Source organism: Pyxicephalus adspersus, chromosome 1 (genome assembly GCF_032062135.1).
Source record: "Pyxicephalus adspersus chromosome 1, UCB_Pads_2.0, whole genome shotgun sequence".
Lineage (NCBI taxonomy): Eukaryota > Metazoa > Chordata > Amphibia > Anura > Pyxicephalidae > Pyxicephalus > Pyxicephalus adspersus.
Genome location: NC_092858.1, coordinates 4107292 through 4129068, shown reverse-complemented (window position 1 = coordinate 4129068; position 21777 = coordinate 4107292). Strand labels below are relative to the sequence as shown.

At 40.2% G+C, this 21777-nt stretch overlaps 1 protein-coding gene across 1 annotated transcript; it reads left to right on the top strand.

The window, feature by feature from the left end:
* The first annotated feature begins 1864 nt into the window (after nucleotides 1–1864).
* On the top strand, nucleotides 1865–9238 carry LOC140323640 (uncharacterized). Its single transcript, XM_072400897.1, has 2 exons — nucleotides 1865–2527; nucleotides 3514–9238. The coding sequence occupies exons 1-2, from the start codon at nucleotides 2425–2427 to the stop codon at nucleotides 4614–4616; spliced, it is 1206 nt and encodes a 401-aa protein (XP_072256998.1). The 5' UTR covers nucleotides 1865–2424; the 3' UTR covers nucleotides 4617–9238.
* The last annotated feature ends 12539 nt before the right edge of the window (nucleotides 9239–21777 follow it).

The following is a 21777-nucleotide window of genomic DNA, read 5'->3' as shown; positions in this document are numbered from 1 at the left end:
TACACCATACACAGTGACAGAACATTGTCCTTACATATTGTACACTAGCTGATTTCCTGTCGTTTTATTTATTTATTTCAATCCTATATTATGCCATTAAAATATAAGGTCTCATGGTTGAAATGTGTCGATGCGTTTCGGAGTGATGGTGGAACATAGCAAGTTTGCAACATGCACACATCTATATATATATATAACACATGCATACAGACATCCAAATATAGCTCTGACATATACCACAGCGCTGCATAAAGATCAGCAGTGCACTCACATGAGCCTTATCATGAGTCATATGTCTAGCAAATTTGGTTGAAATGTGTCGATGCGTTTCCTAGTGATGACATACATACATACAAATTATTATTATTATTATACAGTATTTATATAGCGCCATCATATTACGCAGTGCTGTACATAGTCCATAGTCGTGTCACTAACTGTCCCTCAAATATAGCTCTGTACACTATATACACTGACTGAACATTGAACATACTGTACATTACCCTGACTGACTGCCCTGACTGACTATACACCATACACACTGACCGAACATTGCACTCATATACTGCATCTTGCCCTCACTGACTGACTGAAAGCTGCCCACACTGACTGCATAATACACGGACTGAACATTGTCCTCCCTGACTGACTGTACTCCATATAAACTGACTGAACATTGCCCTCATTGACCGACTGAACGCTGCCCACACTGAATACATACTATAATGACGGACGGACTTACACACTGACTTTACACAATATACACTGACTGAACATTGTCCTCATATACTGTACATTGCCCCCACTGACTGTCTGTACACCTTACACAGTGACTGATCATTGTCCTTACATACTACTGTGTATTTATTTTTTTGCAATCTTTTATTATACTCATATTATATTATATTATGGGGTCTCATGGTTGATATGTGTTGATGTGTTTCTAAAGTGATGGTAGAACATTGCAAGTTAGGTTGAAATGTCTCCATGGGTTTCCTAGTGTTATAGAATACATGTACAAAGATCAGTGGTGCACTCACATGATTCTGAGTCATATGTCTAGCAAGTTTGGTTGAAATGTCCCCATGCATTTCCTAGTGATGACATACACACATACATAAATACATACAAATATAGCTCTGACATATAGTACAGCGCTGTACAAAGATGACTGGTGCACTCTCGAGTCTCAGTCATATGTATAGCAAGTTTGGTTGAAATGTCTACATTTTTTCGTTTTTCGAGTGATGGTGGAACATACACATATACATACATACAAATATATATATATATATATATATATATATATATATATATATATATATATATATATATATATATATATATAGATTGCCCTCACTGACTGACTGACTGCCCAGACTGACTGTACACCATACATACTGACTGACTATTTTCCTCATATACTGTACATTGCCCTCAATGACTGACTCAACGCTGCCCACGCTGAATGCATAATATACTGACTGACTGTACACCATACACACTGTACACCATACACACTGATTGAACATTGTCCCCATATACTATAAATTGCCCTCACTGAGTGACTGTATACTATACAACACACTGACTAAATATACACCATACACACTGACTGAACATTAATCTTACATATTGTACATTGCCCTCACTGACTGAACATTGTCCTCATATACTGCACATTGCCCTCATTGATTGACTGTAAACCATGTAAACTGACTGAATATACACCATACACATTGACCGAACATTGTCCTCATATATTGTACATTGCCCTCACTGACTGAACATTGTCCTCATATACTGCACATTGCCCTCATTGATTGACTGTAAACCATGTAAACTGACTGAATATACACCATACACATTGACCGAACATTGTCCTCATATATTGTACATTGCCCTCACTGACTGACTGAACGCTGCCCACACTGAATACATAATATAATGACGGACTGTACACAATACACACTGACTTTACACAATATACACTGACTGAACATTGTCCACATACACTGTACATTGCCCACACTGACTGACTGTACAGCATACACACTGACTGAACATTGTCTTTAGATACTGTACATTGCTCTCACTGAACACTACCCTGACTGACTGAACGCTGCCCTTAATGACTGACTGACTAAACGACGGACTGACTGAATGCTGCCCTGAACGACCGACTGATTGCTGCCCTGAACAACTCACCATCTGACTGACTGAATGCTGCTTTTAACAACTGATCGTCTGACTGACCGTATGACTGACCGTATGCTGCCTTGAATGACCCTAGTGGGGGCCCCTTGTAGTAGGCACCAGGAGCCCTTTATAATGGAAAGGAAAATTCTGTAAGCATATCAGAAAGTAGTAGAGTTGGTGTTGTGAGTTCTGCAGATTTTTTCCTGTAACTGCCTGTTTGCTGTCATGTCATCTCTGCAGAAGAAGGACGGACGGTGTGGTGTGTCGGGGGAGAGTATGCAGGGTGCAGAGGACCCCAGGGATGGACTCTCAGAAGCCCCAGTCTATGGTGGGTACACCACATTTCATTTACGTGCCTGGAATCTTCTCTGCCTCTACCTAGTTTTTTTTTCCTGTTTTAGAGTGCCAAGTGACATTTGTGGCAGTTCCTGCAGCGCACATTATGCCATGACTCTACATGCGGCTGTTAACAGCTCAGCAAATGTATAATTATGCACTTAAAAAAAAAAATAGAGGTCCACAAGTTCAAAAGGAATGGCCTGGCTTAGAGACCCTGTCAGTGCATTTAAAAAAATGACCAGAAGTTTCCTGTGATGGAAAATGTATTATACTCCTCCCATGTGCTGCCCACCTCCCCTCTGTTGTAGCACTGCAGCCTCTATCAGACTGTAATGCCCCATAGTGTGGGTTGCCTGTGTCCCCTTTTTTTAATGTGGCTCCTTCCTCCAATCCCTTCACTGGAGGACTCGGCAGTGACATAAGGTATGGAGGAAGGAACCACACAAGCTCAACGTTGGTGCAGACACCCCACTGCTAAACAGTCTAAGGCATCATTGTTGCTTAGCATATTAAATTGTGGATGGCCACTTGAATATTTGCATGGATTCAACTAGTTGTAAAATAAATTGTTAGGCCCATTGTGGTCTGGTGTGTTAATGTGTATTATGCTGCACATTATCATGCGCCCAACAACAGGCAGTCCAATAAATGAAATAAGCTACAAAAAACTCATAATCATAACTCATGATCCTCATAATATCTACTAATCTGGGCAACCTCTGCTTAAAGTGTTTATTTTAAAAAAGTTGTGATGTAAAGAAAATATTGAAAAAGCTGCAGCATCTCTGATTTTAGTGGCAAGTGAATGTGAAGAGCTTTTGGTTTGTTTTACAAAAGGTAAAGATCAACTCGTACTGTGTTGGAAAATGTGCATGCAGGAATAATTTAAAAGTACCTGCAGGCCCCCCTCTTAGAATTGATCTTTGCTAATGTTGGCACTAAAAGCATTTTTTGTCTGTTCTTTTTATTCCACAGAGTCAAAAGGAACAGATGGATTTGTTAGAGCAGCACCAAGCCCATACCAGAAGAATGGTAATAAGCAGACCTCAGCAGAGATGCCCAGACGCCGGAGAAAACCTAGCAAAACACATCGCACCCCAAGCATCAGCTCTCCGGAAACTCTATCTCTGAACATTTTGAGTAACTTTGTTGCTCCTGGTCAGGAGAATGACACAAGTAAGAGTCATCCTTTGGACAGATCTGAGATGCTGAGTGTGGATGGAATGGGGGTCTGCAGCAACGACCTGTCATTTGGAGAGTTAAAGATTAAAGAGGACGAAAAGAACAAAAGAAATGCCAACGGAGGTCCAGAGTGTCTCATACCATCCAACGAGCCGCGATTCCCTACTGGCCGAATGTTCCGAACACAGACGAGGACCAGCGCAAAAGCCAAACCCTTCTTGTGCACGGTGTGCGGAAAACGTTTCAGCCAGAAATCACTGCTGATCCAGCATCACCGGAACCACACTGGGGAACGTCCTTACCCGTGCATGGAGTGCGGCAAAAGTTTCACCTCATGTTCTCTGCTCATCCGCCACCACAAAATTCACACTGGTGAAAAACCTTTTGCTTGCTCAGACTGTAACAAACGTTTTAGTGAGAGCTCCCAGCTGGTCCGCCACCAACGCACCCACACCGGAGAGCGTCCCTATACATGCATTGAGTGTGGCAAAAGTTTCAGTGAGAGTTCCAAGCTTGTAATCCACCAGCGCACTCATACTGGTGAACGGCCGTATTCCTGCAGTGACTGTGGCAAGAGCTTCAGTGTACGCTCGCACCTTATCACACATCAAAGGACTCACACAGGCGAACGTCCCTTCACTTGTAACCAGTGTGGCAAAAGCTTTAGTGAGAGCTCCAAGCTGGTAATGCACCAACGCATTCACACTGGTGAGCGTCCCTACACCTGCACCACTTGCGGCAAGAGCTTCAGCCAGCGTTCAGTCCTGGTGACTCATCAACGTATACACACAGGTGAAAAGCCCTACACCTGCCCTGACTGTGGCAAATGTTTCATTGACAAGGTGGGCTGCGACCGCCACCGCGTCACCCACAGCAATGAAAAGCCTTTCCAGTGACTCCTCTGTGGCAAGAACTTTAGCCGCAACTCGGATTACAACAAACATCAGCGCACCCACACTGGAGAGAGGCCATATTCCTGTCCACAATGTGGCAAAAACTTCAGCTGGAGTTATCAGCTTGTGCGCCACCAGCGCGTCCATACCGGTGAAAAACCGTACACATGTTTTGAATGTGGGCAGAGCTTCTGCTGGAGCTACCAACTGGCCACTCATCAGAAATCACACACAACAGAAAACTCCTTTGTGTAAATTTGCCACTTATGGGAACAATTAAACAAGCTGGTCCCTGATAAGTGGTCATATCACAGAAGAATGGGGTATATGCCTATTTTGTACCCAATATAAAAGATTACAGATTGTCATCAGTCACTTCCAACCATTTCAGAAAACAGCTGGACTTTTTGTCCATTCTGTATCTAATGCCGAGTCATATTATAGAATATTTAAAACATTGTGGAATGTGAATGACCTGCATGCAGCATTCCATGTTGTCGACAATTACAGAACTTGTAGTGTTATCACAAGACCACGTGACCTTCTTATTCTAAAGTGAGTTCTAAACACAGGTGGTGGCCTCTGTTTATGAAGATATTACTGCTGCTGCTGTGTAAACTGTAGGCACCGCTTGCTGTAGAAGAGGGAAGTGATCCTTGTGTTTAATGATGCTATGAAAATGTATAGGGCTTGTGAGTAGGATAAAAGTGAATGATCGTGGTTGGTGGACACGAATTGGCTGGTTGGCAAATTAAGGTTCTACTTTTATTATTTGCTGTTGGAGAGTTAAGGGGGCCATATACTGTTAGATATTTTACCAGATAACACATAGATTTGATAAAATCAAATCTAATTAAATTCTTTCAAAATTGTTTGCTATTGGACTGGCATTTTGATCAAACGTTGATCGGGAATGCCTGCTGTTTGATGATTGCCTCAGTATTTGCCCCTGAAATTATAAAGCTGGGTGGAAGAAGCTGTAGGCAGGTGGCAGCCCCTGTATTTTGACCAAACTTTGAAGTAACTATTAAACAACAGCCAGGTGGTGCACCTGGCCAAAAGGGGCTGGGGAGATCCCTGTGACTGCTGCATAGCTTTGTATTGCATTAGGCATTCTAAAGCAAGCAGGGGTGGCACATGGATAGGTTAAGGCAGTGTTTCTCAACTATGGGTTCTTCAGAAGTTGTTAGGGGTTCCTTGATCAGTTAGCAATTTGTGCCTTTCTGACCACCACACTAATGTTCTGTAAGCTATGGCTATAGTAATTATAGCAGGGGTTTTTCAAGACCTTAGACATTACTTTAAGGGTTCCCATGTTAAAAGGTTGAGAAACGCTGGGTTAAGGCATACCATGGCTTCTCTGGATCTAATAGTAAACAGCGAGCAGAGCTCCCATTGGTTGGTGGTTCTCAGATCCAGATCTGCCACTAGCCAATAGCACTCACCGCTGTTTACTATAACATCTGGCAAATTGGATGTTTTTTTAGTTTGATTTTTAGTTTTTTTTTAATTTGATTCTGCTGACATCCCTTAAATACTGAGTGGTCCATAACAGGGTGATTGATATTGATTGTTCACTTGATCGTGCACATATTTACTAGTGTATGGCTACCTTTAAGCGTGCCAGATTTTGGGTTTGTTACATTTTGGAAGAGTTCAGAAAGTTGTGGCGAATTATTAACCAGAACTGAACCAGTGCTGGGACAGACAGTCCTGCTTAGAGTGTCCATTAGACTTTTTGATCTTTTCATTAACTGAGCCAGTTTGGTTCTCTCATTTGGATTAGGATTCTGAAATGCTTTGCCCTCTTACAGCACTTGAGACTTTTTAACAACCCAACTCATCTCTAGTTTGCACATGTTTAACCTCATGGCGGTTAATTTCTGTCTGATTTTATATGTCTAGAAGCAGTACATTGTCTTCCATGCAAATGTATTTTACAGTATAATATAATAGTATGAGTAAAAATAAAGCTTTAAACACAAGATCAGATCAAAATAATAAGTTAAATATAAAAAAAAATGTAATAATAAATTTAATAATAAACTTTGACATGATTTTGTGTTTCAAACTTTATTACACTCATACTACTATATTATACTTTAAAATACATTTTCATGAAAGACAATGTACCGCTTTTAGACCCATAAAGCCACTGTATTGCATTCAAAACAGTTATTTTGTAGTGAATGCAATACAAAATACTTTAAAATTCTTGAGGCACCCCTAGAGACGACCGCACGCACTGGGACTCCCGGGGAACATCAGCGCACTTGATTGGAGACAGATCGAAGGAAGCGGACGTGGCCTGAGAATGTTATCCGATGGGCAGGACACCGGAGGCTGCTGGTGGGACCAGGCCTTTATTAATTTTTTTAACTACCCTGAGTGTAGCTCGGAGTTACTGCTTTCAGCAGGTTTTTTTTTACCCCGAGCCACAATAGGTGTTATCGCCCAGGAGGTTAATTCTACCCACTAAAGTGTGGCCTTGTGATGTGACAATGGGAGACTGATACACAAGTTCTGAATATTCCTTTGAATGCTGCCTTTCTTTCTGGGCTGTGGAACTTTGATAAAGTTTACGATCAACTGCATTTGTTAGAAAAAGCTGCAGTATTCCTAGGGAAAATGTAAATGTGGCTGCATGGAGAGCTTGTGGCTTCCACGGAAGGATTACCTATTTTGATTGCTGCATTGTCCATATGAACAGATATTATCTGTCAAGGTTTGCATCCATCACTGGGGCCACTGCTGTTCTCTCTTCCTGAAGCTGGATGTTGATCCCAGACACAGCCAGTCTATTCTGAAGACATGCATTCTATTTCAGATTTTGCATTGGTATGGGAGTCCAGATGTGACCAGCCCCAAAGTTGGATCTGAGCCCCAATTGTTCAGGTTATAATTGCCTATAGAGGTTCTATTTAAGGCGGCCAATCAGAATGCACCTGCCATAGTTTTTTTTTGCCTTATAAGTAGAAGGGCCCCTGCATTACAGTGCGCTTTATCAACTTGTTTGGAAAAGAGGAAGAGTTGCAGATTTGTACACTGCAGTGTTTTAATAATAAATATTCAGTCCATACAAAATTGATTTCATTGATAGGTGGATCCTGGGGCCAAATCACTATTTTTATACCTCATTTTTTTAGATCTCTGGTTTCTCCAGTAGGTGTTTCAATATAGGATTAAAAGATTCATCAGCCACAGCAGTTGTGCAGACTTGAGAACTTGAGATGCCAAATGGATCACCAGAGAGCTCTAATGGATCAGTGAAGTACCATGAATGAAAATGGCCTATATTGTAGCTTATCAACCTTTGTGTGGCTGCTGCATTCCTTCTTTTTTTTTAAACTTTATTTTCATCTAGTGCTGGAAACACTTATAGGAAATTGTTGTTACCTTAGGCTGGTTTTTTATTAAGTAATACAAAACCAACCCTACCTCATCTCCTCATCAATCCATAGAAGGCAACCAGTGTTTTCCCCGTCCCCATGTAGCCAGGCACGCTACCTAGAACTTTTCAGTAGCCACCCAGCTGTCACCCGACAACTGCTCAGGCTGAGCCTTGTGTAGAGTGAGATGCCAGTATCAATAGACAGCCTGCCAGCTCTGCTGGAGATCTTTTTTACACCCATTACTCTGCCAGCAGACCGAATAAGTTGCTGCTCTTACTGAAAATTAGCTTTTGCCTTTTACATTGCAGCCATCATCATGCAGACAGTGGGGAACAGATAATCTCAGTATCTGTTGCCCACTGGGCAGCTTTGGTATACTGAAGTATATGCTCTATAGGACCTAGTTCACATTAGCAGTTTTTTGAAGTGGTTTTACTGCTTAGAACTGCTTTGCTTGTCTTTTGCACCGAATTGCAAATGCCTTGAAAAGCAGTTACCACCTGCTAAAATCCTGGGTGCCTAGCAGGTGCCAGTAGGTACTTGGGAGCAGTAAAGGCCAGTAAAATTTTTACTGCAAATGGGAAATAAGCCTAACGTATTACACTACTACAGGTGATTACACACACTCTTTACAAAACATGGAATTTAGGAACTTGGGTCAAAGTACACAGGCACAGGACAGTTGGAGCATGTTACAAAAAAAAGAAGAAATTTCGAACATACTAAGCAGGCAGGCATTAAAAAAGTGGCAACAAAATATATGGGTATCTTAGAAAACTGACACAATTATAGGGGTTACCTGATATCTATGGCATAAGCAACTTGAGCACTACATTTCTTCATGTCTTGACTGCCAACTTTTTCATAAACTTGCTACACTTTTCCCCCACCCAGCTGAATTTCTGGCTGGAACTATAGATATTTTTCTGTATTTGCAACAAATTGACCTGGCCCAAAAATAAAAACGTGTTTACATTTTTTTTTTCAGCATCCACTTAACTTTGAAATGACGGTTTTGGTTGGACTGAATCTGTAATAGGGTAGTGCTTTGTGTTCATGGTAGTGTATTGCTTTCATTGTGTATTGTGCGTCATGTTGTTTCAAATTCCACAAGGTCCTGAATTTCATTCTTTTATTAATGACTATTTTCTCTAATGAAGGAGAGGCTGAGCACCTAATATGTCTGTACCTTAATATTGTCTGTTTTCTTTTATAAAAATGATTGTGAAACTGTTCCTGAATTTTTTTTTCTCTATAACATATGTGATGTGTGAGGCAGGTGGGGAGGTGTTGAAGAAAAGTGGTCACGGGGTGGGGGATGGTTGGAGACAACTATCTGCAAAAGTTGAAGATATTTAAAGAGAGAAGACATGCTCCTGCCAACGCTTTCATTTTTTCCATCCATTCAATCTTGCCCTAAATAACCTCTGGAATTGAAGTCCAAGTTTCCAATGCTAAGTTTTAGAACCTGCTGCTCTTCCTAAATTGAACCTTGGGGGAAGGATTTACCAAAGAAGGTTGGCTCTCTCTGCAGCTTCACCCACAAGAAACACTCATACCCTTCGCTTCTGGTGTGCTCATTTAGGCAGGACAAAAGCTTATGAGCTCAGACCTTGAAGAACTAACTATAAACAGTGCTGGAATATCTTCTCATAAGATTTGTTCTCTCAGAATTTTAGGTTTCCAAGAGAAGGCCTAGCGTTCTAAAGAATGTGGCAAGAGTTAGGAAATGGAGCAGTCTACAAAAGAAGCAGTCTGTAAAACTTCTTTCATATAGAGTAAAACTTCCTCCATATAGAGTAATGTGCAGAAGATTTAGTCAATTTGTAAGAAAAAGCTAGTTTGGTTATGAAGATAGTGAAAGAACTGATTTTACTCCTCAAATAAAACCTACATACCCAACAGTAAGCCTAATAAATATTTGGTTTGTTTGCCCATGCATTTGCACATAGGTATGGATTTTGAAGGTCCTGTGCATAAATAAACAATTGTAGTGAATAGCTGCCAATGAGCACATGAAAATCAAGTATACTAGGATAAAAAAAAAAGCTCAAAACAGAATTAGTTGTTAAGAGTAATAAAACTGGATGAGGAAAAGACATGATCTGCTAACGTGTTGAATTTGCTGACAGCACAATTATTATTATACAGTGTCAACATATTACGCAGCGCTGTACAAAGTCCATGTTTATGTCACTCAAAGGCGATCACAATCTAATGTCCCTGCCATAGTCATATGTCAATATTACAGTCTAAGGTCAATTTTTTGGGGGGAAGCCAATTACCTAGATGCTAGAGGAAACCCACACAAACACAGGTAGAACCTGCAAACTCCATGCAGATAGTGCCCTGACTAAAATTCGAACCTGGGACCTAGCTCTGCAAATGCCATAGTACCGTGGCAATACGTAGCAGAGCAACAAGAAATAAGGTGGACTTACTGCGCCAACAAGATTTCTCACGGGCAAAAATGTCAACGCAGACTTAATTGAGATGTGTTTGTTAAGCTTTTCAGAAGCACAAAGAGACAACACTAAGCTTTAAAAATTGCAGTGGTCAGCCAAGAAAATTAGGAGGCACAGATGAAGGAACCATCATGCGGACTTTCCTTCGTACTTAAAGGTCCAGTGGCACCATAATCCCAACCGAAAGCAATGGGATCCTGGTATACCCCACTACAGTCCTGAGAAGTTTGGTCAAAAGTGGTCTACATAGAAGACTAAATGACCATATGCTCAATGTTGAAACAGTAGCAAAGGACTTGCCTATGCATAAAAACTCAAGAACAGGTGCAAAGAAAAACGTCAACAGGTACTCTGCACCGGCCAGCCCAAGTTTTAAATATTTGGCTGTGAAAGAAGACAGATTTTTTGACATAGTCTTGAAGAACAATACACATAAAAGGTAAAAGTATCTGCAGACAACAGTAGAGCATGGAAGTTGTCAGTTTGCAGTTTCGGTTCTGCATTACTGTACTTTTTGGAATATAATAAATGTTTTTCTAAATGATATAAATTAGAGCAGATATATCTTGCAATACCATCGGGAACGCCTCAGACCCATCCAAACATCTTCTGCAGCTGGATAAGAATCTTAAACATACAACCAAAGTTTTAAAGAACCATTGTAAACATTGATGAAAAAAAAACACTAAGTAGTAACAGAAAAAATGTCCCTCACCTAGATTTCAACATGACTGAGTCTTCCTGGAATTACGTGAACAAATAAAAGCATCTTAGATAGCATAAATCCATAGAAGAACAGTGCTTAGTTCTCCTATATATTTGGAGCAAGTTATGGGCTGGGTCCAAAGCAATTGCAAAGCATTTATTTGACCCTCTCCTAAAAGAATTGACTAATCCATGCAGGTTAGGCCTTATATTGAGGGTTCCTTTCAATTTATTAGTCTTAAAAGCAGATTGTAAGAGGGGACACCTGTCTAGGTGGTGCCCATTGTTCTCTTCAGTAGCGTGACAAAGGTTAGCCTTGCAGCACTTATGCATTGCACTACTTGCCTGCATGTTGGGTTACCCCCAGACCCTCTCATTTGGTCCTGAGCTCCCTCTTCAGCCATCTACATTATGTAAGCAAGGCTTTACCTTCCACCTTGAGGTGGTTTGTTGTTGTTTACAACATGTCTGACTTTAAGCACCATGGATCTTGTCCAGCACCTATTGCTTTTCCCAACAAGTCAGTTCACTACCCACCTCATTCACTTTTTGAAGGTTTTGTTTCCCACAGTGCTAACATTAGAGGATTTCTCCTTATGGTCATGGAGGGGTTCCTGTTCAGTTTACTCAAGTGATGTCTAATCATTATCACTAAGGTTACTAAGTGCCAAGCTGCTTCTTTCTTTTCTGGGTCTAAGCCAGACTTGCCTGCATGGCTGACTGTTGCTAGTTGGCTATTTGCTGACCCTCTCTGTCTAGGAGTGCCTCTTAATCTGGATGAGGAGCCATCACTGAATGATTTACAATCTTCAGCCATTACTCTGAAACAAAGAAAATGTATCTATTCCTAATAATGGTGGTTATGCCATTTTGAACCTGGACAATTAACCTTTTGCCTTTGCAAGCTCTGTTAAATTTGGCTTTTAGAAACCTCAAGACTGCTAAAGCGCTTCTGCATCACTTGCTGGTCATTTCTTTACAAGGACTAGAACCAGCCTGACATCTGAATTTGCCTACCAAACCTCTTGCTTCTGTTTGTCCTTTCTATTCGTATAAAATGCAGACTTGTTGTTTCTTGTAGCTAACATCTTCAATTTCTCGACTGAACAAAATGACACATACAGTTTTAGTAAATAAAGCTCCTTTATTTTACAGACCAACATGGAAGCCCTGTCCCATAGTACAGCTGTATTCCAAGACATATTGTTAGGTTAACTAGGGTTAGGGTTTTCTTTTTTTAAATCGCCATCTTGAACTAGATACTGCAGAAATCCATGTACAGCCAGTATATTTATTACAACTGGCAGAAGCAATGTACATATTCATGTCTGTGCCAAGGCACAGAACTCTCAAAGCACTACCATTATTCACATACTACTGACAGCTTCCTGCATTGAGAGGTTTGTAAAAGGAAATTGGCCACGCTCCGCATATAAGCATGCTACAGGGACGTTCCCTGTACACGGATCTTCCTGGGACTGCAGACACTGTGCAGAGAAAACAGCGCGCAGCACAAACATTTCAGTAGCTAAACTCGAAACAGGAAGAAAAGCTCACCTGAGTTATTAGTCTAATTTGTTCTTTTTTGATTTGTAAACATGGCTGCAGAATTTTGTATTTGTAGAATGTTTTGCTATACATAGAGATGCTACTAGTTTTGGTAAGCTCAATAGAAATAACAACAACACCTATAATAGTCAAAAAGATAATGACTTTGGTTCCATGGGGGTAAGCATGGCCCAGTCCGATAAATTCCCTCTAGCAGATGTTGATATAAGAGTAGATCATAAGCATGATGGTACACTATAATGCCAAATGTTTATGAACACCCGGTCATCACATCTTTTGAACTTTTTAATTTTCTTCATTTTCCAAAACCAAAGACATCAGTATAAAGTTCCCTTTCACCTTCTTTGTCCAGAAGAGTATTTTAGGGTGGTTGGTCTCCCAATCTCATAAAGTGGCCTGTAGAACGTGTAAGTTAGATCTCGCAAGAAAAGTTGTGCAAACATGAGAACACCTCGGCTATGAAGTCTATGTTCTGCTTAAACTGATCTCTCTGATAGGCATCTGTATATGGCGATGTGATTTTTGGGATGCCCACTGGTTGAATATTACAACCACAAGGCAGATAATATTGAGATTTTATGTATTTCATTAGACCATTAGAAGTATGTGTAACTACATGGGTGAAATAAAACACTTAAAGGATGTTTAAAGAATTTTGCTCAAACCAAAAAATGTTTTTCAATTAGAAAACATATATTTTAGAGGTAATAAGTTACAGACAAGATTCTGTAGATTTGTTCTTAAGTTGAATTTGTATGTAATTTTGAACAGGTACATGCAACTTGGTTTTAACCTGTCTTTTATTTTTACCTTTCTGTTCATACTTTCTGTAATGGCTTAAACAGCAGTACAAGCTTAAACAATCTTGGAAGTTGATTGACTTGTTGGAGAAGATGGGACCACCACAGAATATAAAATCCAGAACCAATAAAGTTGTACATGGGAAAAATAGAAAAGAGGGAAAAATGTATATTCTCCCTGAAGTCTGTACAGTATAGACAACATCTCGTTATCTAGAATGAACGGGGGAAGAATTGTGAAAATCCTCCTGACAACTGGTGAGCTGGAGCTCACTCTGCCAAGTATAGTGACACCCACTGGGGAGTGCCATCATTGTCAAAGGAAATAAAGTAGTTGTTAGTTCTGTTAGGTATGGAGACACCTAGTGGAAGAAGTCAATATTGAGGAGACTGTTGTGGGTTTGCAGGTGCAAGTTGTATGTAACTCGGGGACTACCTATAATTTATCTGTTTCAACATATTAATAGGGCATTCTATGCAATATTGGAGATTTTTTTTCTACTTTTAATCCCCCCATTGCATAGCACAGTCAATGCCATTAAATGCAAGTCTAAAATCTTCTCTGGAAGCCTGGGGGAGCTAGTTCCATCCCTGAACACTGTTGCCACCATGACTTTTGTGTGCAAGGAATAGTGTCTGGGGAAGAACCGACAGTGGACCAGGAGTCCACAGATAATGCAGTACCAAAGATTTCAGCAGAGGCAACTCTAGAATATTAAGCCAGAAGTCATAAATAGATAATCATTGTACCAGACAAGGTATCCAAGGGAAAAGACAAACAAGAGTTGGCATCACAGGCAAAAGGTTTCTTCAAGCAGCATACAATCTCAGGATTGGGAACAGGAAGAGTCAGTCTGACTGTCAGTCAATCTTGTTCCAGAAATCTTGTGGTTAGTTCAAACGTGACTTTGCAAACCTAAGCTGTTCTGCCATGTTCTTTTTAAAGAGAAGAGGTTTTATCCTGGCACCTCTTCCATACAAGCCATACATGTTTAGTCTTTTTTTCTAATTGTACTGTCATGAACTTTACCATGTAATATGCTAATTGAGGTGTGTAGAGGCTGAGATGGAGCTCTCGGATTTTTTGAAATATTTCTGAGCGGTTTGATCTTGGGGTGAATTTGCTGGGACATCCACTTCTATGAAAATTGGCAACTCCCAGTGTTTTCCACTTATGAATAATCTTTCTCATTGTATAATGATGGACTTCACAAAATTTGGAAACGGTCTTAATCAGATTAATGGGCAACTAAAATTGTAAATCTTAGCTCATTGCTATTGTATTTTCTCCTTGGCATTGCGGTAACACACACCTGAATGCTCCAGACTGGAAAACTGCTTCTGCTTTTTTAGAGGTGATCACACTTGTTGATGATCAATTAATCAATGCATTTAATGAGCAGCACCGGGCTGCTACTTAAGCCTCCTAAAATCTATGGAATGACTAACTTTTCATACTCATCTTCTGAATATGTCATGTGTTGTTGTTCATCTGAGGTTGTAGTTACCTACTTTTGAGACTTGTAAAGAACAGATGATTTTTTTTTATGATGTCTTGATTGATGTTTTAATTGAAAAGGGGTCTACTTTCTTTCCCTTATGTCCCAAAGTGATCCAAAAAACATGAATGTTCACACATTTGCTCTCCCACAAAGGATTGCTAAAGCAAAATGAATCCCACAAAGGGACTGGTCTAAACGGCAAGTTGAGAACATCATCAGTGTACAGTCCAGAGAATTAATGCATTTTTGATTATTGTTTTCAAGGTGTGGGATGCAGAACCTCCTCTATATATCTATGACCTATCCTCCATCTATATTCTACTCTGTGCAAACTAATAAAGTTCCTTACAGTTACTGTATCATGTTTAAAAATGGTGTTGCCTTTTACAGCAACGTAGGGGACAGGTAAGAAATGCAGGGTTTAGTTCCACTTTAAGTAGATATAGATTTTCTCAGGAGAAATACTGTGATCTCTGTGAGAAATGTTACATTTCTGTAATACATGAACACTGCTCTTAAAGTGAAACTATAATGTAAAAATAAATAATTAAAAACAAAATAGTTGGGCAGAAAGGATAGAAGGTGTCCTGGCTTCTTCACCAAGTCTTCTGCCCGTCCTTTTCCAGGATCAGGATCTAGGGCCAGTCTGTACTGACATGACTAATTCCTGGTTGTCAGACATGCTGGGTATGCTGAGTGCCGGCATCTTCACCCAGACCTTTTCCAGGTTCAGAATCGTAGGCCTTCTTCATTGGCCAAGCTGGAATGATGAAACATATTTCTGGCTTGCATGCTGGGTATGCCCGGATCGTACAAGGAATTATTTGTGCACGAGATACATTATCTGTCTCTTTTGCAATAAACAACTTGACTGTTTGCAATTTTTTATTTTTACAATATAGTTTTTAACATGGAAAATACTTACAATGCTACATTCACTTTACAAAGTCTGTATGTGGTAGGTTTTGCAAAATTGTAAAGCTGCTGTTTATTTATTACAGGTGGCAAAGTCAGGTGGCATTAGTGCCAAACCAGGTGCAGTTAGAGAACACAAGGAGCTGCCATCATTAATTTCTGCTGACAGCTTCCTGCTCTTGGAGAATGTAAAAGGAAATTGGCCTTGCTCTACATACAAGCGGACCACAGGGACGTCCCCATTACGTTTTGCCAGTCACATTTTCTGCAGGAAGAAAAATCCAGCTATGTTATTAGTCAAATTTGTTCTCCTATGATTTGGCAGCAAAACATATAGTGTTAAAGGTTTATATAATGCATACTAAAATTGAATATATGTGTGTTTTGCCGCAAGTATTTATTTCTTTACAAATTTATTGGGATTTAATACACTAAAGCAATGCAAGCAGCAGCTACAAGTAGTATGGAAGTCTGAAATAGATGTGATCAGTGAATCAGTGGGTCGGTAGAAATGCCTGATTTTAGTGAGTTTGTAGTAATTGCTGTTAGTTATATGTTTTTAGCTTTTAATTGCTGTAGATAGGTGAAAGTTGTTGATGGAGATGGGGTTGGGGACATTTCTGGTCATGGTGGGGTAGTAGACACTCTTGGTGATGGGTTTGTGGAAGCCTGTATTGGTGGTGAAACAGAAGTTTCTGGATGAAGTGAGGTAGTAGAATTAATTTATAAAGACAACTGGCGATGCTGGGTTTGGTAGAAGTCTTTGGTGGAGCTGGCGTTGTAGACACTGATGGAGGTGGGGTAATAGAAGTCTCTGGTTGGGGGGGGGGGGGGGGGGGTTGTGAAAAATTATAGTGATGATGGGTGTAGAAGAAGTAACAGATGGTGAGGGGTAATGGAAGTCTGTCCTGGAGATTGTTTAGTACAATTCTCTCTGGTGCAGTCAAAGTCTCTGCCGGTGGTGGTGGTGTTGGTGGTGTTGGTTTGGTGGAAATCTCTGATGAAGGTGAGATAGTAAGAGACAGTTGGATTGTATACTAAAATCAGTTCTGGTGGTGGTATAGTAGAAATCTCTGTAAACAGAAGTGTATCTGGAAACAGGATGATAACAGTGGGTTGTAGAAATTGCAGATGCCAAAAAATGGCCCTTCTTTAGCTTCATTGTTTCACTTAAAGCGTAATTAAATCCAAAACAAAAAAATCCTGCAGATCAGTCTATCCGTCGGGAGGTTTCTTCCGTCGGGTCTTGCGTCGTCCTGGTATCTGTCTTCAGCCAGGCGAGTTCCGGGTGCCGACATCTTCTCTCTTTTTCCGCTTTCTTCTTCTTCCTACGTCACCCAATCTCACACTGCACAGGTGGGTGATTTGGTGAAGTAGATTGGGAAAAAACTTGCCAATCTCACTGCGCGTGCATGAGATTGGCAATTTTTTTTCCTATTGATGAAAGGGCCCCTTTTGCACATGTCTGAAACGTTTGCGCATCCGCAGAAGGAGCAGCCAAAAGCCTCCCTGGATGCGTAATGTAGGTATCCCAGGTGGCTCTACGCTCCCATTAATTCTTGATTGCCTAGGCCTAGATGTTTTTTTTTTTTTAAATAAATTTGTGTTTTGTAAAAAAACACAGACAAAATTTTTACTTTAAATAAAAGGGTTGTCTACCCTTCTAAAGTAAAAATTCTGAGTTTAGGTACGCCACAGTACACTTTTTTTTGTTTGTTTTTTTTTTTGTGTGTACACAGATCCAAAGGAATGTATTGGGAAGAGAAGCTATACTACCTACCGTATTTGCCGTATAAGACGCACTTTTTCTTCCCCAAAACTGGGGGGGGAAAAGTTAGTGCGTCCTATACGACAAATGTGTTCTAAAATAATTAAATAATATACTCACCCGATACCCGATCCTGCGTGTGTCTCTGGCTGCATGCAGCGTGTCACTTCTTTCCTCTGCCAGCATCGTATCTTCTCCTGTCTGTAAAGCAGAGCGAAAGAAGCCGGCACAGCGCCACCTGCTGTTCCCTGTCCTAACTGCCGTACAGTGGAAAAAAAGCACAGAGTGATCAGAAGGGGAATTTTGAATGACACAGAGTGATCAGAAAGGGAATTTGAAAGGCACAGAGTGATCAGAAAGGGAATTTGAATAGCACATGAGTGATCAGAAGGGGAATACAGGTATGAATGGCACATGAGTGATCAGAAGGGGAATAATCTTTCAGAATCTTTTTTTTCTAGATTTTCTTCCTTTAAAATTGGGTGCGTCTTATACGGCGAAAAATACGGTAAATACATATACTGTAAATAACTCTGTGCACCACAGGGAGGAAAAAGTCAGCCAATCTCTATTTACTACAACCTTCGATACTTACCCGTATTCAACTTTACCAGTCTCGGATTTTCCATTTGCACTTTAGCAGCAACTGGTTTTGGCAATTTACAAAGGTTTGACAATTGCGGCCTGGAAAAAAATACAAGAGGTATAAGGAGAAATATTCTATTTCCAAGCTACCTCTTCCTGCAAATTAGGGAAATTGGCATAAGAAATTAAAAATAAAAGAATTAAATAGGTGAATACACTGTTACAAAGGCCTCAATTATCCTGCTGCAATTTAGGGAAATTGTGGACTGAAAATTTTAAAAACATTATTAAAGTAAAATCACAGCATTTATTTCTACTAACTGAGATGTTAGTTCTTATGCTGTTATCCCTGCTTTTGCAGTTGGTGCTGCTTGTTGAGGTCAGTTGAATCAGAACAGGAATTTTAGGGAGATTGAGCTCCAGAATTGTCTCCTCTTCTGAAGAGTCCCATTCCCAACTCCAACACCAACACAACAAAGCTGTTCCACTCCATAGTTTTGTATACAGAGTATGCTCAAGCCCTGTAATGCATTCCTACATCTAGTCAGTGTGTGTGAGAGAAGTCATATCACCAGTGAGTTGCTTTCCTCCATGCAAAAAAAATTGTGCACTTGCTCTCCTCCTACTACCTTAGAATTGGCAATGTGGCCACAGAAAACAGGACCAATTTTGTGACAGTGCTGTGCTTTGGCACAATCTTTATCATTCCCTTTTTTTGCACATTCAAAGCTTAATTTGGTGTTGAAATATTTCTGAAGCACTACCCTGGCTTGCAAGATGTTTTGGTCAGCGCCAGAAAGACTTGCGCCCACTTTAGCAAAACTTAGTAGCCCATTCTACAAAATAGTGTGTAATATGCGAACCCTCTGGAATTACATATGCTGGACTGCCCATACAAGCAATGTAAAGCAGTAACTATCTGATGCACCATAGTGCAGACAGAGAACTTGGGTTTCTGTAACCCGGGCAGTCGTCAACACACTAGGGAAGAATATCGCACATCGACTCCTTTGGAGGAACCAGCAAAATTTGTCAGTTGGCAACAGCTGTATCAATGATGTCACGCTGCATTTGATGCAGCAAGGGAAAGAATAGAAAGACTCTCATGCTTTGCCTTGAAACTGGTGTTAGAGGGGAGTCGGATTTTTAGTGTTCCCTGCACCAAGACGTCAAGAGAGGCGGCCTACATGATGATGATGATGATGATGATGAGAAGGAATTGTCAGGTATGGCATTTGGAAGTGACAAGTCATCACCAGTGTTGCAGTCATATATGGTGAGATTCTGAGGAGGAGGATGAAGGCCTGCAGAAGAGGGAGGTTCTCAGTTCACCTTGGCAAACATGGCAAGTTGCATGCTAGCTTGGTTTCTCTGTGATACATGTATCTCAAACAGAAAGACAAACACTGGATAGCCACACAATTGGACCCTCACTATTGCAGCAAATGTGGGATGCAATAATGCGCTATATGAAGAAAAATTGTGAAGCCAGCTCAGCACAGCCTTTGCATACCAGCACCTTATTTTGCCAGCAGGGATCTCCCTGTTCCCCACTGCATTCCTAAGTTGTTTTGGTCTCAGCCAGAACTCCCAAGATTTAGTAGCACCGGGCGGAATAGGATCAGCTGCAGCCTCTTGGATAAGATTGCCAACTATTTCCAGCCACACCAGCAGCAAGAGGATGAGGAGTTAGACTATGAGATAGGCCAGATAGCAGCATCACATTACATCCCAAAGTGCCTGATTATTTAACTCTGGACCCCTTAGTTAATTGGCTAAGAAACTGGAAATTTGGCCAGAATTGTTTATGCAGATGTTTATGCCGATGCTGTCTTATCCACCCTGCAGAGTCATGTCGAGAAAGTTTTCAGTGTGGCAGGTGGAATCTTCACTCCTAAATGGATCATGGTGTGTACCGCCAGTGTGGAGCGGTTGATGTTTATTAAAAAAACCCAATTTCCCCAAAGCAACCTTGGGAAAAAATATTTGGGACCAGATATTGACATGGCAGCATTTATCTGCAATTATAGAAGTGGACAAATCATAAAAATTGCTTTTCATACTGTCAGTGATTCCTACATTTGGCTACATAAACCATCCCTAGTAATTTTCTACTCAAAGTAAGTTCAATGTAACCTGAATGTTGGTACGGTGGTTTGAACAAACCAGTTTGGTAAGGAGAATGTGTGCTTTCCTCTGAATGCAGTGGATATTATAGTAGGATACTATATAGTTGGATACTATGATTTTAAAGCTAAATCACTGGAATCATTGATTTTTGAAGGTGTTGAACTGGATTTGATATATGTTTGGGAGCCCTGGGAACCCTACTTGTTTCTGTGTCGGAGCCATTGCTTGGGGGAACAACCTTAGCCTATCTCAGCATCCAGGAGATAGTGAATTAAAAGGCAAATGAAAATGAAGATGTTTTTCTAATAAGAAGAGGGCAGTTCTCTGGACCTCCTGATTAAAGTGGATCATTGTAGTTTAGTGGTAGGGAGCAAGCCAGTGGCAGCCGTCAGCCCATTAAACCACAATGATAATACTTTAATAAAAAACACTCCCCATCTACTTTATTGCCATTATATGGGATGACCAGTAATCCTCTAAAATAAGATCTTAATGCATCCATAACTTCAATACTCACTGCAACCCTTTATCACAGATCAAACCTTAGTTCCGCAACACATTTAATATCGCATACCAAATTAATATCCTCTAATAAGGAATCATCCAAACCAGCTTGTTTCCATATCCTTGGAACATTTACCTTGAACCAATTTGACCCAAAGTCTCCGAGTCTACATGAGTCACCAAGTCTCCTGAAGAAGCCTGCTGGGGCGAAACACGTCGGTAGTGAGACCGTAACATGTGTTCACTACTAACATGCTCTATGTACATCTAGATCTCTCAAGGTCTGTAAGGAGCCTTGTATATCTATGTCAATTAGACCAAACCAATATACTATGTTAATGTGAATGTATGCGTATATTATATTTATAACGTTTTTTCTCTTTACTTAATAAGTATCAAATAAAGGTTTTTTAAATTTTATTATATAAGTGTGCTTTAAAAAGCTAGCTCTATATTTATTATATTTCATTGGCTTGACGACTACTATAGTAGTATATTATAAAACTCCTTGAGGGATATATTTCCTATATTCTCGTTGATATAAACTGTCCCAGATTTCAAGAATTGGCTAAGCAAACCATCACTGTTGCTTTTGCACCACAAAGAACATCCAATCTTCTTCTTTTGCATAACCGTCAAGTGAACCAGTCACAAAAATGAATTTAGACTGTCTTCATTTTATACCCAATGCCTAATATTAATATTAATATTATTATTATTATTATTATTATTATTATTAATAAACTGGATTTATATAGCGCCAACATGTTACGCAGCGCTGTCCAATAAATAGGGGTTGCAAATGACAGACTAATACAGACAGTGATAC